A 16812-nucleotide genomic window follows, 5' to 3' on the forward strand; every position below is an offset into this window, starting at 1 on the left:
CATAGGACATAAAAGTTTTACAGGAACAAAGTTTGCGTCAACTAATGTCAACGTTTATACTTGCCAAAGTGTTTGAGTTCACTAAGGTTGAAAATTCTGCATTCGAATGAACAATAGGCAAACCAGCAGAGAAAGTATTGTTTATACGCATAAGTATCTTTTGGTCATAATAGTTTCTGTCGACATTCGAATAACACTTTGAACCTAAGTTTGAAACAATATATAAGATTGGTGTGCTTAATGTCAATGGAATAGACATTCCTTGTATGACACCTTTTCCTGTTATAGGAAACTGTTGGTAGTAAAAACCAGAAATAAGTTTTGTATTATAGCTCATATCGTTTATAGTAAACTCAGTCGGACATCCAAACATAATGAAACCTGCTCTAGTTGCAGCACATGTTACACCCGTACTTAAAGTATTAAATAAGTCAACAAAACCTGTTGGTGGTATATCTGAGTAAGTATCTTCAAAGGAGTATTTTTTACCATTCACAACAATAAAGTCTTCTGGTGTCAAAAGAGCAAAACAGGCTTTAGTCGTCATTGTGTTTAAGGTTAGTTTACAATATCGTCCTTGAGGACTTTGTAAGTTTGTTGTTATAGAATTATATGACTCAGGGTTTTTAGTCGTAATAGTATAAACCATTATGTCTTCTGCCATTTATATATATTTAAAAGTTTTTCTGAAAGTGGAGAAGAACTTCATCTAAACTTTCACATGGCGTTTCTTGAAGTTCTCTGTCTAAGAAGTTCAAATATTTTGTAAAGACATAGAACTTTCCTTTGTCTACACGAACAAACAAAACAGGGTCTTTCATATCGTTCAAAAGTGTGTAAAGTCCTTTACATGAAATAAAGTCTATATTATTTTTCTTCAAACATCTTTCAAGAAGTTTTGACATTTTTACTTAGCAAATAAATTTTAATGAAATGTTGTGGTCGTCAAATATTTTTATAACGTCTGGGAAACTATATTTTAAGTTCAACGTTTCACCTCCTTTCATAACGTATATCTTGTCAATGACATTATATGAAACACCACAGCAACTAATGTCGGGTTCTATTTCTTTGATGTTTATATCGTCTGCCTCTGTCAAAAGTTTCAATAGTTCTTTCAAAACTTCATGAGGTGCAATGACATATGAGTTCACTTTTACAGGGTTGTGTTCGACCAAGTTTAACATTATACTTAAAGCTTGACAAATCTTCTCCTGAGTTTGAAGTTTGTCTTTCAGTTGTTGGTAGTCGTTTCGAATATCTGCAACAGAACTTAAGTCTCTGCTAACTTCAGGATATGTTGGTTGTTCTTTTACAGGAACAATTGTTATACCATCTTCGTCTTCGTATGGTTTCCCCACTTCAACATCTCTGTCTTTGACATTGACAATAACACTTTGACTGTTTGTTTGAGTTGGTGAATTTAACTTCACATCTGCCACCGCCATTAAACCTTTTGAAACACTTACGCTTCTATTTTTCGGAAATGACATTTTACTTAGAATAAAAAGATGGACGTATTCGGATATCTTATTGAATTGAAGCAGAACAAAGTTTACACACACAAACAATACAAATACATTGACAGAATAGTTCTTTACACAAACAATGGAAAATGTTATAGAATAGCAGTCTTTGCTGAACCAAAATATTTTCATAAAGCAAAGAAAGTTGGTATAACTGAAATGGTGAAAGTTCTTGAAGCAGACAAAAATATAACTTCAAAACTTACAGATATTTCTAAAGGTAAGTTTATAATACAATATTATGTCAAAACTGGCGTACTGTCAATATTTGACGGAGAGAAGTCAGTTCAAGAACAACTTACTGACCTGCTGCCAAAATCTGCTCGATGGAAGCTGTCGTTATGCCAATCTGAGGAGCCCCAGCAGGTTTCATCGAACGAATCTTCAAAAGAGCATCTTCCGTGAAAAGTGCTATTGGTTTTGTAAACTTCTTTGCTTCAATTCATCTGGACCGTCTCTGTCACCAGTATATTGTATTTGTACAGTACCAACAGTTGAAATACCACCCATAAAGTCTTCTGAGTCAGCAAATGGAATGCCAAGCCAAAAGTTTGAACGGTCTCCATTTGTATATTGAGTTTTTTGACCTCCTGTATGAGTCCATACTTTCACATATGGCATAATAGAACTTTGCATTTCAGGGTTAATGGTTGTTGTGAAGTTGTTGTTAAAGTTCATAGCATCTAATGTCAAGTTGTATGACCTCATATCCTCAACTGTAGAATATTCTTCTCTTGGATAATATTTGCCATCTATGTTTATATGATATTTAATACCAGGGTTGTAGAAACAAGAATAGTCATTTATAGTTCGTCTGAACAGTACAAACATAGTATCTGCATGTTTCATTGCAGTTGTTAAAGCAATATCTGTTCTTGCACCTGGGTCAGCACTTTGGTTTCCAACTTCACCTGCAAAGTCTTTGACAGATATTTGGTGTATAGGGAACATAAGTGGAACTGCAATATATTTGGCAGCTAAAGCATTTGAAATATCTGGGTCCAACATATAGACTGCAAGTCTGCTTTCTATTCTCTTGCATTCAAATTTTTCGCATGTGAACTTAACTGGGTCCCAAGCAGTCTCCAGCAGCATTGAAATAATAGTTTACTTCAGTGTTGAATGTTTGAGAAACCAAAGTCTAAGTCAACTTTGTCTTTGCAAAATTCGGCGAATGACGTTTTATTTGTTCCCTTTACGTCTGTAATAGTGAATGGGTCTTGTGTTTGTGCAATGACTAAGTTATTTTTGCTTGGAGTAAGTTCGATAGAAATTTTTCCTGCCCAGTTTGGCAAGTATCTTAAAAACCTGAAGATGAGGAAAGATGACAAAGGAACTCTAAGTTTCAGTTTTACTTTAGTGGCAGCATTTCCATCTGAACCAGAAAGGTTAACATAAACTCCTGGAACGTTAGGGTCAAGTCTTCTTATTTTCTCAATATTTGCATACTGGTCTGTTTGTTCTCTAGCTTGTGGTTGTACTGAGTTTCTCAAAGCGAACCATTCATAGTTTGCCCATGTTACTGTTTGAACTAAGTCAGAGTTAGAATATATCTTATATCCCATGAAAACTTCTGGAGCATATTGGTATCCGACATAGAAAATTCCATTGCAACCTTTCTTGTCAGACAACTTGGCAGAAGGTTTTATTTCAATGTCTTGTTCCACGTATAAGAATGAGTTGTCACATAGAAATAATATGAAACCTGTCGCAAGCAATATCTACTGTTGTTGAAGAACTTCTCCAAACTCACCTACGTTTCCATAAGAAACAGCAGTTGTATATTCGTAAGTTCCAGGAACTATTTCTGACCTTCTAATGGCATTGTCGCATTCGTTATACATTCGGAAACATTTCCGTTCATGGCATCCAAAACTGTTGGCGTTATATTCTGAGCGGCGTACATTTCATATGGGTAAAAATATAGAATAGTTGGATTTATGTGTCATAATAGAACCCACTCGTACCAAGCTTTACTTTCTTCCTGACTGAGTTTTTAACTCTTCTTTTTCCTTCATTGCCACTACTTTCACTAGATGAAGTTACTTCTTCACTACTTTCACTTTGTTCTACTCTTCTCTTCTTCTTTGGTGTCGCTTTTGGTAACTTGCCCTCTGCTTCAAGTTGTTGCATCTTTGCCTCATGTTTCACCTAGTATGTTGTAAATTTCCCATGTCCTTTTTGCCTTTGGGCTCTGGTCGCCCATCTCAGGTAACCTATATCCTAGAAAGATTTTGTCATAGTTTGTATTTGAGTCTTCGCGTATTGTTTGCATGACTCTTTCCTGAGTTTCCGGTTCAAGCTCTTCAAACAGAGCTGTCCATATGGAATAAGCTCGTTTCCAAATATATGTTTTTGTAGCCATTCTGGTTTTCTTTCCATGTTACCAATAATATCTTTTGTGAATGGGAAAGCTTTTACCCAATGTTTCAGTCTTGCGTCATTTATTTCTGTAGTTGGTTTTATTTTGTCAAGGAACATGTTTTTCAATACTAACATTTCATTTGTACTGTCCATTTGAGTTTTCTTAAATATTCATCCCTTCTCGATTCATTGTCTGCAAAGTAAGTTTTTATGACATTTTGCAAACTTTCGTTTGCAAGGTCATGTACAATAGGTTCTCTTCCTTCTCTCTCCCTAACTTTCTTTCTAAACTCTTCACCAAATATACCATCTCTATGGTTCTGTGTAGTTCTTTGAGATAAATGTTCTAGAACGTCAGGTGTTATATTTCCATCAGCCATGTTCATTTCATACTGGTCCAAAATATCTGCATGTTTCATATCTTTCAATGGCATTAAAGCCGCGCTGAAAATACCAGCTATATCTGGTTCACCATTCACTTCCATTGCGTCTACAACTTCTTGGAATTGTGGTTGTAAGTTTATGAACCACCTATCCGGATTTGCTTTATGACCCCATCTCATTGTAGTTCCATAGTCTGCAGAAACAAAAGTAGGTTTGTTTCCATATTGGTTAGGTTCTGAATGAACTTTAAACAATGTTTCATTTCTATATGTTTTGTTTGAAATTTAACCTTTTATTTTCACCGAGTTCAGCCAAAGATTGAACGTTATATGGTCGTAAGTAAAAAGGATTGTTGTATTTGCGTACATTTTCTTTCAGTACTTCCATTCTATGCTGAATATTTTCATCTGATGTTGGAGTCTTTTGTATGTCGGTGAACATTTTTCGATATTCTTCTACTATGTCAGCCGAATTTTTCTTAGACTCTTGGAAAGATTCCATATTCTCCGCATACACTTGTTGAGGGTCAAGATTTTTCGGCTGTTCCAAATCTTCATCTAGTTCTGTGAAGTTAGTTTCCAAAGGAGGGACTTGTTCGTTTCCTTCAGGCTCTTCTAGCTGTTGTTGCTGAACTATTTCTTCCATGTCTGGTTGTATCTGAACTTCTTCCTGTTGAGTTTCTTGTACCTCATCTGGTGGCATTTCATATATTCCGAGACCGTTTTTAAAAAGTTCCCTATCTAAGTCATCCGGACTCATAAACCTTTCTTCTTTCGTTCCGTCTCTATTTTTTACGCGTTTCATGAAGAGAGTTGAATTATCATTTAGCTCTGACATCAAATATCTCGGAGTAAATTCATCCATGTCATTTGGATGATATGCTATTAAATCATATCCCTTAGCGAGCTTGTATTTTCCAGGTTTGAAATTATATCCCATTTGGTGCTGAACCATAAAGCTAAATAGGTTCGGGTCAGTATTTCCTTCCTTGAACTTTTTAATAGCTTCTTTATATCTGTCACTAAAGTCAAGAGTATCTGGGTAACCATATCTTCCTTAAGCATTTTTAAGAATTCTTGGTTTCCTTTTTCTCTACTTCTTTTATGTCCTTGCTCTGTTTGTGGTTGCTGTGCAGGGTTTTGAACTGTTGGTTGTTGTGTAGTGTTTTGAACTGTTGGTTGTGGTGCTGGATTTTGAACTGTTGGTTGTTGTTGTTGTTTTGGTGCATGCCTGTGTCTGTGTCCATGTGACGATGTAAATGTTTTAGGTAGTCCTGGTGCAGGTGCTTCTCTTGGAGGGTTTGGTGGTATATAAGTTCCACTAGCTAGTATATAAGTTCCACCAGCTGGTATATAAGTTCCACCAGCTGGCACATATGTTCTGCAGCATAATGTCCTACCTGACTTTTCGTTTTAAGAAAGCATTTACTAGGTCTGTTTTGGTCTGTTGTAACTCTTTTCTTGACTTTCCACAACAGTTTGCTCTAACGGCGTCATAGGCACTTTGAACTGCCTGTCTCGTTGCTGCATCTGTTATTTCGTCATATTTTGTGCTACTTCTCTTAACTCTTTGTCGAAACCTTCAGACTTCAGTTTCTTTCCAGATGAGAAGTCGTTCACTAGTTTCACCTTACTATGAAGAGCTTCGAAGGCGTTCTTAAAGTCAGCATTTTTAAAGCTTCATTTGAACTGTCTTCATCCGCTTGTATTTTTGTCCTTATTGACCCTATAGTTGGGCTGCTTTAGCGTTGGCTTGGGCATCTAACCAGTCATTATTAGCTTTTATATATTCTGCGCTTTTCATTGCCTTTTGCATGGCTGCGTCGTTATTTTTACTTTCTTGTGCTAAGTTTTCATACTGTACGGTTTGGTTTTGCAACTGTAAAAGTTTTTCTGCCTTTACATTTGCTTCAACTTCTTTTTTATACTCATCGCTATCCATATATGTCTTCAGGGCTTTTTGTTTTATCTCTTCATCTTTCAGTACTTTATATTGAGTAGTATGGTTTTTTCAAATTTATAACATCTTGTTCCATTTTTGCTACTTCTGCTGCTTTTTCTGACACTTTTTTCGCATATTCCTCTGTACTTAGTTCTTTCAGTTGTTCTTCTTTCTTCTTTTTCTCTACGTTTAACTCATTGAGTTTCTTTGTGTGTCTGTCATATTCTAGTTTCTTTTCGTTTTCACTTATTTGTTTCTGTATGTCTATGTTTGACTTTTTGACATCTGTTATTTGATTTTTGAGTGAACTCAAATTCATTTGACTTTGAGGGTTATGCTGTTCCGTCTGCAGCTCCACCATAGCCTGCCATTTTCGCTAAAAGTGCCGCTCTTAAACCTCCACTCTGTGCACCAATAACTCGGTTTAAAAGCATAGGGTTGCTTGACATTTGTTGCAACATAGTGGGGTCATTCATCATTTGTTGTTGCAACTGTTGTTGTGGTGTCAGTTTTACTATTGGATGTTTCAATGCTCCCTTCCTCTTACGTATATTCTTACGTAGCTTACGTGGCATTTTAAGTGAAGTTAAAAAGCGGTTTTTGACAGATGTTTATATGACACTTTTGTTCAGCACAAAAAACTACTCGGTCAAAGTGTTGTCAGTTTTGTAAAATAACCGTCCTATCTCATTCTATAAGGGGGAAAAGGCTTCTCAAAGTATACTTCCTTGGAACGCCTGTAACTTTTCCTGTAGCGACGATAGACCCTTACTTGTCCGGACAAAGTTATACTATTTTGAGTGCTCTACAAAAAAGTCAACGGCGACGACTCTCAAAAACCGTTGTGTAAAAAGTTTTACCGTTGGACAAAAAAGTATATATAGAAAACAAAAAACGTTTATAGTTCATTCAATATTTGAGATGGAACGGTTTGCCAACGGTAACTATTAAATAAAATAAAAAAATAGAGGGGGTTACCGTTGACAAAAACCGTTTATTTCAAACTTTTCTATGAGTGGTCCGAAAAAAACAGTTCATTTTTCATAATGGAAGGAAGAAAAAATGTCGCAAACAATTCGTCGACTACCTCTGCAGTTAAAGTTCCTACAACTTATGTCTCACCATTCTCAAAACCCTTACGACCTCCTATAATACCAAAGCAACTTCCTCATACAATTGCAAACAAATTGTTGGACAATATGCATTTGCACAAAGAAACAGCTCAGCCAACAGGTCAGGCAACAACAACTATCGGAACAGAAGCATTTTCAGAAGAAGTTCATACCAATCAGACTCCAATCGAACATACAGAAACACAACCACCCGAAAATACAGAAACACATCCAATCGAACATACAGAAACACATTCTGCAATGACCACTAGGTCGCAAACACGATATCTCGCCTTTAGCAAACAATTTAAGTCTCAAATTCAAGACACACAAGATAGCGACACTCCTCTTTCAGAGAAAGTTCGTAGAAAATACGCAAAGAAAAGGTTAGAATTGTTAGATAAGTTAAATGAACAGTGGGGTTCAGAAGACAATCGAGATTATAACGAGATGTTTCAAGCTGTCATGGATGCCATTCAGCCACTTGAAAACGAAATCAAAGACCCTGGCGTACTTGTTGACATGTTTGCTTCATATTTACCCGTTACTGCCAATCTCATAGCGTTGCAAGCTATTGACCAGTTCATTCACTTGTTTCCAAAGAACTTGCAGAAGCATTTACAAGAAGTTAAAATTGCTGAATTTGTCCGTTTATATCCAAATTCATACAATTATTTGGAAGAATTGAATGAACATGGTGAAAGGTCATTCTATTTATATTTCTACACAAAAGACAACCAGTCAAAACGACTATACTGCATTGAACCTATGCCTCAATTCTTAGACAATTTCCACGTTATAACAACTGTTGCTGTAGATATTCCTGCCAGAGTTCCATATGGAGGAACAGTAACTATCTCAAGCTTTCCCAAGGGCTATAAAGGAAAGCCTCTCACAATTGCAAAATTCACACACAGCAGTTGCCAATTTGTTCAAGATGTCGAGTTCCATTTCCTCAACAATACGACTTTCATCATAGAGACTCCTCAAGAAGGTATATACAAAGTTTTCATCGCAGGATTTGTTGCTCCCAATGGCGAAGAAGAAGTCGAAGAAATCCTCACCTCAGAGAGCGAAGAAGAAGAAGTCGAAGAAATCCTCACCTCAGAGAGCGAAGAAGAAGAAAATTTCCAAGACATTCAAGATTCAGAATATACCGAATAAAAAAAAACAATTTAAGACTAAAAATTTAATTTTATTATAATATTTTTATTTTTTTCATCTGGTCTTTGTATCATTCCTCCTCTAGTTTCTCCGGGGCTAAAGGGCGCAACGCGCCTGGAAGCCCCACTCACCTGACCTACATATTTTATCAAATAACATCTTTTTCATAGGCTCAATGATTATGAATATTAAATTATTATAAAAAAAATCAATTGATAGATCCTGATATCACTCAATATTCAGCACACCTAAGATGTAATAGTTTTGTTAAGATATCTTCTTCTTCAAATGGAGGTTGTATGTCGTTTATTAATTCAAATTTTCTTATTGATGTTTTAAGTTGTATTTTTATTGGATGTTTCACATCAGCACAAGGAGGAGTTATATATACGCAAGTCTCTTCTCAAAATTTTAAAAATAATCAATTTAATTCTTGTTTTAGTGGTGTCAATCAATATGATAAATATGGAAATGTACTTTTTTCTGAAAATGCTAAGACACATTTTAACGATTCTACAATATGTAAATGTGCACCTGATAATACTAATCGAGCAGATAGTTGTATTTGTTTGCATAATAATTATTTTGTTTCATTGTTGAACAATGGAAGTTATAATTATGGAATTGGCCGGGGAAGTCTCATGAGTTTTCATGTTTCATTTGATGGCACATTTGTAAAACTTAATCAAGTTTATAAGTGTGCTGATGATAATTTTATTGAGATAAGTTCAAGCACTTTTAATATATCATTTAATAATTTTATTGATGGCACTCGACTTCAATATCTATTTTGGGTAAGTGGTGGAACTGCTTCATTTGAAAATTGTATATTTATAAATACATCAAATAAAGTCGTTTATGGAGAAGGTTTTTATAATTTTCATCATTGTTATGCAAATGAGAAAACTTTAAATATTCAAATTTCATCAAATATAGATGTAATAACTATAACTATTCTGATAAATCCTTGTTATCTACTTCAAGAAGGCAAAATCACATGTAAACACTGCACACTTGGTAATAACACCATTCAAATATTCTTTTTTATACTTTTCATTGATATTCATTAATATTATATCACTAAAATGTCAATACTTACGTATCCAATGTAAAATTTGAATGTGCCTCAAAATTGTGAGGTGTTTTGCAAATATTTGTTATCATGAATTGTCAGATTGGCATAAAAATATCAGTAAAATTACGATATCCTATGATTTTATTATATACAATAAAAATTGATTATGTTTCTGCAAACTAATTTGATAAAAAGCTAATTGAAAATAACATAAAATTATGGTAATTATATTTATAAAAAGTAATCATACAATCAAGTTGAATAACTTCTTCACAGATTATTGGTTTCTTTTTTAATATAAACAGAATATGATTTGTTTGAATTTGAAAATTTACAGTTATCATATCTCAGAGATCTGAACAAAGTCTCAGGCAAATCAAAAGTACAGTTGTAAATTTCAAAAGTACTTGATGAAGTAAACAAAACCTTGAGTAATTCTTTTGTTTCCAAAAGCATAAACAAACTTAAATTTATTATTAAAACTTGTATGCATATGAGCAGCAAAGAGATTTGGAGTAGTTTCATCATGAAGCAGATTAACATACTCAACAAATGCAGGAAATATTGACTCAACACAAAAAATTGATGTTACTCCTGATGAATTGGAATTTTCGAGATATTTCACAGAATTTATTTCAGATACATATAATGTCATAAAACATCCATATTGACGATGATTAAGAGTATTTTTCGATAGTGTTGAATTAAAGTATCTTATTTTCAACAAATTAAATGCATGACTCCAAAATGAATGATAGTTAGAAAAGGCATTAAAGGAAGATATATATTCATACATAAGGTTTGATGCTTGATAAGCATGGCAATCTGCATCATAACCTACATTATTACTTAAAAAGCATGAATTAAAGATTGAAATATTGTTATCTTGGCAATAAATGCCACCTCCTCGATCAGGAGCATAACAATTAGTCATTAAACAATGATTAATTCGAAGAGAGATTCGAGAATTACAATATATTGCACCCCCTTGGTATGTGCTCGATAATTTAACAAATAATGACTGATCTACATCTAAATTTACTGATGGTTGTGTTCTTTCTTTAAGATATTTCAAAGAACTCACCGATGACTGATTGACTGATGATCGTTTTTCAATTTTGAATAGTTTACGAACCAATCACTTAGTGACAAAAAATATGAATTCCAAAGAAAATGTATATGTTTTTAAAAAACAATTTATTTGGAAATATCAATAACGAAAATTAAATGCCAAAGATAATGGATATTTCCATAACAAACATTTTTGCACGATTTATATGAAACACTTTTTAATATTGTAATTATTAATCTTCCATTTCCTTGCTAAATACCTGGAACTGTTTCAACATCATGAAAAAGAAATCTATATTTGTTGCCAAATGCATATGAATTATTTCCTTGTAAAGTATACGATGAATCATATGCAGGAATATTTCCCTCTGGAATGACACTGTCTTCAGTCAATACCCATGAACTGCCACCTCCAGAACCACTATTTGAATCATGTCTTGCAAATCCACCAAACCAGCCGCTACCAGCACCTGCTTTCTCATATGCATCATTTGATGTATATCCATTTTTATTCAAAGAATTTCGATTTCTTCCTGATTCTCCATAACCGAAACTAAATCCAAAACTTGAATTTGCAACTTTATCTGAAGTTAAGGTACCACGATGCCAATGTCCTTGTGCAATAAATCCACCTCCAGAACCTCCTGATCCATCATCAGGATTCCCTATCGGTGAATTTAGTCCGCTATTATCAGAACCACCTCCTGCACCACCTACAATAACGCGATGCCAAAGGTCATTATTAATAAACTTCACGGCAGTTTGACCACCACCAGATCCAGCACTATTAATAGAGTTTCCTCCACCACCATAACCTCCTTTGTTAGGTGAATCATAAACTCCTCGGCCTCCGATAGTCGCATAAGCTATAATTTCACTTTCAATCTTAACAATACCTGATATGTAACCACCTGCACCGCCTCGACTTCCGTTTTTTAGGCATACCGTATTTCCTTTGTACTTTTCGACAATTTTCTGATCGATGCACTTATTGCTTTCATTAATAAAAACCACCAGACGCGCCATATAGTTCAAACTTGTAATCACCAGGTGGTAATTTGATGATATAATCTGTGCAATCATAATTCGAATCACAAGGATAATCGAAAATGTATAAACCAAGAGATTCAAAAGCACTAACACGAACTACCCCTTTTGAGGTATCATTTAAAGAATAAAATAGAATTTGTTAGACCAACAAATTATTTCAAATTGTTGAAAATTGTACTCCATGTAACAGAAAGCGTTAAAAATAAAAAAGCTAACTCACATGATATATTCTATAAAATGTTTATGGGGATAAAATAACCTATCGAGTTTTCGAGTTTTAATAATTTGACAAAAAATTGAAAGATTTATTGATTACAATAAGATGAATGAAATCCCTGATAATTGTAAATAAATTAAAGATATAAAAAATTAAATGCCACTTTTTCAAATCCCATTTGAAATGAATAGTAATTTCACTAAAATTTGAATGATCTTGATATAACTCTATGTTCAGCACGCCTAATATGTAATAGTTTTGTGAAAATATCTTCTACTTCAAATGGAGGTTCTTTGTCTTTTATTAATTCAAATTTTGTTATTGATGTTTTAAGATGTATTTTTATTGGATGCTTTACATCAGCACAAGGAGGAGCTATATTCACACAAATCATTTCTCAAAATTTTAAATATAATCAATTTAATTCTTGCTTTAGCAGTATTAATACGAAAGATAAATTTGGGAATGTAATATATTCTGCATGTACAAAGACATATTTTAATGATTCTACAATATGTAAATGTGCACCTGATAAGTTAAATAGAGCAGATAGTTGTATTCGTTTGTATAGGAATTATTTTGTTTCATTGTTGAACAATGGAAGTTATAATTATGGATATGGAGGAGGAAGTCTTATTAGCTTTGATGTATAGGGTGTCCAAAGGTGCGTTTAGCACAGCGCTCTATATGAGACTATTAAAGGAGATATATGCTGATTATAAATATATAATAAAAAATATGAATATATGTATATGATGAGTATGTTGTATTTTGGCGCCATGCCGGGATATAAAATGAATTTTGAGACAAGAGGCGGTTTCGCGGGAAATTTTGGCGGGATTTTTTTCATTTTTTAATGAATCATAAAGAAAACATCCTCGCTCTTGCAAAAAAATGCAAAGACTGTAAAAAAATCTACGAGACATTGGTAAAATGCTTCGGTATGGATGCTCTTAGCTATTCCACTGTAACGTATCATGTTAGGATGTATCACTTCATGAACAAAAAGGCGCCCATCATAAAAATTGACAAAAAATCGCCGGATCAAAGAAAAATCAAAGCAATTCTTCAAGCGCTAGATGAAGACCCAAGAGCATCACTCAGAAGGATAGAGGAGATGACAAAGATACCACGTACAACAGTCAGTTATTATCTGCACAATTATTTGAACTACAAACTAGCGTATACACGTTGGGTTCCGCACAACCTTAATTCAGTTCAAAAAAAATCTAGAGTCCAATCTTCGAAAGAGCTCCTCTCTATATTGGGTGCGTATCAATCCAAGAAGTTTTGCTTTTTAGTAGCAGGAGACGAGTCTTGGTTTCAATATGCAACAGAAGCCAAAATCATGTGGATCCCAAAGGATGAAAATCCGCAAACATTCCCGAAGAAAAAAATTGACACACCAATGATGATGTTGTCGGTTTTTTGGGGCGTGAATGGCATCATCGCAATTGATATTCTTCAAAAACCTAATACGATGAATGCTCAGTATCTAATTGACAATGTTCTTACTCAAATTATCAATTCTGATGAGTTTGAGAAATCCAAACAACAAAAACAAAAGTTTGCAATTCATTTTGATAATTCAAGAGTTCACAAAAGTCATAAGGTAATGAATTACTTGGTGGAAAACAATGTCAAAGTTGTTCCAAACCCAATTTATTCACCTGATATTGCACCCTCTGACTTTTATTTATTCGGCACGCTAAAAAAGAGAGCTGAAGGACGCGAATTCGCGAGTCCAGATGATCTTGAAAATTTTGTAAGAGAGCAATTTGAGCAATTTTCTCATGATGATTTAAAGCGTGTCTTTCAAGCCTGGATCGATCGCTGCGAACGCGTGATTGAATCCAATGGTGATTATATTTAAATAAACTTTATATATATGTAACTTGTTTATTTCTATTCGCAGTATTCAGGTTTGTGCTAAACACACCTTTGGACACCCTATATCATATAATGGCACATTTGTAAAACTTAATCAAGTTTATAAGTGTGCTGATGATAATTTTATTGAGATAAGTTCAAGCACTTTTAATATATCATTTAATAATTTTATTGATGGCACTCGACTTCAATATCTATTTTGGGTAAGTGGTGGAACTGCTTTATTTGAAAATTGTATATTTATAAATACATCAAATAAAGTCGTTTATGGAGAAGGTTTTTATAATTTTCATCATTGTTATGCAAATGAGAAAACTTTAAATATTCAAATTAATCCAGATATAATTGTGAGTTCTATTTCCATACCATTGAAATTCTGTGATATGCTTTGGCAGAATAAAATTTCTATGAAATGTTGTTATTTTTTCAATGGTCAATTCCGAACATTCTTATTTATTCTGTTTTATGATAATTCATAAAAATCTATATTTCAATTTTTAAGGATGATTTATTGATAATTCAGATTCCAGACGAAAATGATAATTCTCCGACATACGATTATTTTAATTCAAATGCTGTTGGGTATTAAAAGCAAAAATAATCATACACCCGAGAATTGCACATTTCCTATATTTTTGATCGCTTCACGCCCCTGACAAAATGCCAGAAAAGTGAACATTTTGTCACTTTTTCCAGACGAAAATGATAATGTCCTTTTTTGAGTTTAGTTTAGTATCAAAAATTGTCATATGAGGGATCGTTCCTTCTTTTTTATGTGATAAAGTGGGGATGTAAGATATTCTTTGTGGAATTATTCCAAGGTGATGCTTTTTAAGTTTGACAGTAAATGTATATAATCAATTAGGAATATGAATAATTAATTTCTATGTATGTGAAGTAAAATTTATTGATGGAGTCACATTATTTAAGATATTTCTCAAAAAGCGACAATTTTATCTATAGTCTCCCTTAATTAAATTTCAAGAAAATATTGAAGATTCAATTTCAAGTTAGATCAAATAAAACATAAAATGAAATGAATAAGTTATTGAAATAGTAATACTGACAATTATTTATGGAAAAAAATCTGTCAATTTGGATGACTTCTTCGCAAATTATCAATTTTTTCTTAGTGTAAACAAGAAAATTGTTTACAGAATTGGAAAACAAACAATATTGGGTCGCAATAGTTGAAAACATTGAACTTGGCAAATCAAAAGTGCAACTAATTATTGTAATTGTACTTGAAGAAATTGTAGTTGCAAAAACTCGTGAAATATTTTTGTTGCCAAATACATAAAAATGATCGCATATATTGTTGCTACTAAAAGCTTGAGCGCCAATCAAAATTGGAGATACTTGGTCATATAGTAAATTAACGTACATAATGGTTGCAGGATTCGGGGATTCAAAAGATAAAATTGAATTTAATCCTGAAGAATTCGAATTTTGGAGATATTTAATAGAATGAGTTTCAGAAACATGAATTGTCATAAAAGACCCGTATTGAGGATTATATAAAATGTTTTTGGAGAAAGATGAATTAAAATATTTCAAAATAAAAACTCCGTAACAACCATTCCAAAAGGAATGCACATTAGAAAGAGAAAAAGATGATGAAATATACTCATAAATTAGATTATTTGCCATGAATGCTTGCGAATCATCATCATGCAAAGCATAATTTCTCTGGAAACATGTATTTTTTTAAATAAATATCATTCTTATCGCTAAATATTGATCCTCCTCTATCTTGGGCAGAACACAAACTAAATAAACAATGATCAACATTTAATTTTAAAGAATTATTACAGTATATAGCTCTCCCTCTATATAATGAAGCTAAATTGATAAACAAAGATTGATCAATATCAATATCAAAGATAGGATGTATTGTATCCTCTAAATATTTCAAGGCAAAGTTTCAAAGTTACTATTTTGATAGAATAATGATAGATTTCAAGATTGTATTAACACTTTTAGTGAATAAGAGCTCATATGTATGCTCAATTCTTGACAATTTTATTAAAAAAATCAGATGTGACTTTTTGAATTGAAAATATCAAAAAGTCACATCTGATATTTTAGTATATTTTTCATTTAAATCTATTAAATGACAATTGCATCAAAATAACTTCTTAAAATTTAAATGAAAAAGCAATAATATTCAAATTTTGTCAAGGAATATTTTGGCTCATCTTACCTTAAAAATATATTTCTGATGTGAAATGTTATATTGAATGCCATATTACCCAGCCAATGATGCACCCTAAATATTAAACTTTATCGATGAGAAATGACAAATAAATTAATGATATTTATTCTAATATAATATAAATCAAGCCAAGAATGAAATGAAGATTAGTGTAATGACAGAAAAATAATGTGATAATGCGGTCAAGTTGAATGACTTCTTCGCAAATAATCATCTTCCGTTGAGTATAAATATGAAAATTATTATTATTAGAATTTGAAAATTTGCAACTATTATGTGTCCCAGAAGTGAAAAGAGATTCTGATAAATCGAATGTACAATAATATAAATATAGAGTACTTGATGAATCACATTGAGCAAAAACTTTTTTAATATTTGTGTTTCCAAATACATAAAAATACCGAAAAACATTATTATAACTTGTCTGCCATTGTGAACCAAAGATATTTGGAGAACTTTGATCATAAAGCAAATTTACATATTCAACTGTAGCTGGATGCTCTGATTCGACAGCAAAAAGTGAATTCAAACCTGAACAATTTGAACCTTGAAGATATTTCATGGAATGATTATAAGATACATATAAGGACATAAAACTACCATATTGTTGATGGAGTAAAGTATTTTTCGAGAAAGATGAATTAATAAATCTCATTTTCATATAAGACATAGCCCCATTCCAAAACGAATGATATTTAGTTAAGGCATTATATGAAGATATATATTCATAATACAGGTTAATTGCAGAAAAAGATTGGGAATCTCCATCCCAACCTGCAACATTACTTAAAAAGCATGTGTTT

The 16812-nt window shown here is 32.9% G+C and overlaps 5 protein-coding genes and 2 pseudogenes across 7 annotated transcripts, besides 2 other annotated features; 3 read left to right on the forward strand and 4 right to left on the reverse strand.

Moving 5' to 3' along the window:
• Window positions 1-4510: part of a mobile genetic element that runs on past the window's edge.
• On the reverse strand, window positions 55-664 carry TVAGG3_0635920 (uncharacterized protein; the record flags this gene model as incomplete). The annotated part of the gene is made up of 1 exon (XM_051241039.1): window positions 55-664. A coding segment is annotated over one exon (610 nt), but the record flags the coding sequence as incomplete, so codon positions are not given.
• Window positions 912-1448, reverse strand: TVAGG3_0635930 (protein of unknown function, DUF4106 family; the record flags this gene model as incomplete). The annotated part of the gene is made up of 1 exon (XM_051241040.1): window positions 912-1448. One exon carries the CDS (start codon window positions 1446-1448, stop codon window positions 912-914), a length of 537 nt encoding a protein of 178 aa, XP_051087627.1.
• Window positions 4511-4519: 9 nt separating the features above from the next.
• TVAGG3_0635940 lies at window positions 4520-5138 on the reverse strand (annotated as a pseudogene). The gene has a single exon. A coding segment is annotated over exon 1 (619 nt).
• A 2123-nt stretch (window positions 5139-7261) lies between these two features.
• TVAGG3_0635950 (attachment subunit-related family) lies at window positions 7262-7870 on the forward strand (the record flags this gene model as incomplete). Its single annotated transcript, XM_051241041.1, has 1 exon — window positions 7262-7870. A coding segment is annotated over one exon (609 nt), but the record flags the coding sequence as incomplete, so codon positions are not given.
• Window positions 7871-8095: 225 nt separating this feature from the next.
• Window positions 8096-8491, forward strand: TVAGG3_0635960 (uncharacterized protein; the record flags this gene model as incomplete). Its single annotated transcript, XM_051241042.1, has 1 exon — window positions 8096-8491. The coding sequence occupies one exon, from the start codon at window positions 8096-8098 to the stop codon at window positions 8489-8491; it is 396 nt and encodes a 131-aa protein (XP_051087629.1).
• A 2398-nt stretch (window positions 8492-10889) lies between these two features.
• On the reverse strand, window positions 10890-11663 carry TVAGG3_0635970 (glycine-rich protein family; the record flags this gene model as incomplete). The annotated part of the gene is made up of 1 exon (XM_001312803.1): window positions 10890-11663. The coding sequence occupies one exon, from the start codon at window positions 11661-11663 to the stop codon at window positions 10890-10892; it is 774 nt and encodes a 257-aa protein (XP_001312804.1).
• Window positions 11664-12554: 891 nt separating this feature from the next.
• Window positions 12555-13857: a mobile genetic element.
• TVAGG3_0635990 lies at window positions 12651-13777 on the forward strand (annotated as a pseudogene). The gene has a single exon. A coding segment is annotated over exon 1 (1127 nt).
• Window positions 13858-16812: the final 2955 nt, after the last annotated feature.

The sequence above is a fragment of the Trichomonas vaginalis genome, chromosome III (assembly GCF_026262505.1).
Source record: "Trichomonas vaginalis G3 chromosome III, whole genome shotgun sequence".
Classification (NCBI taxonomy): Eukaryota; Parabasalia; order Trichomonadida; family Trichomonadidae; genus Trichomonas; species Trichomonas vaginalis.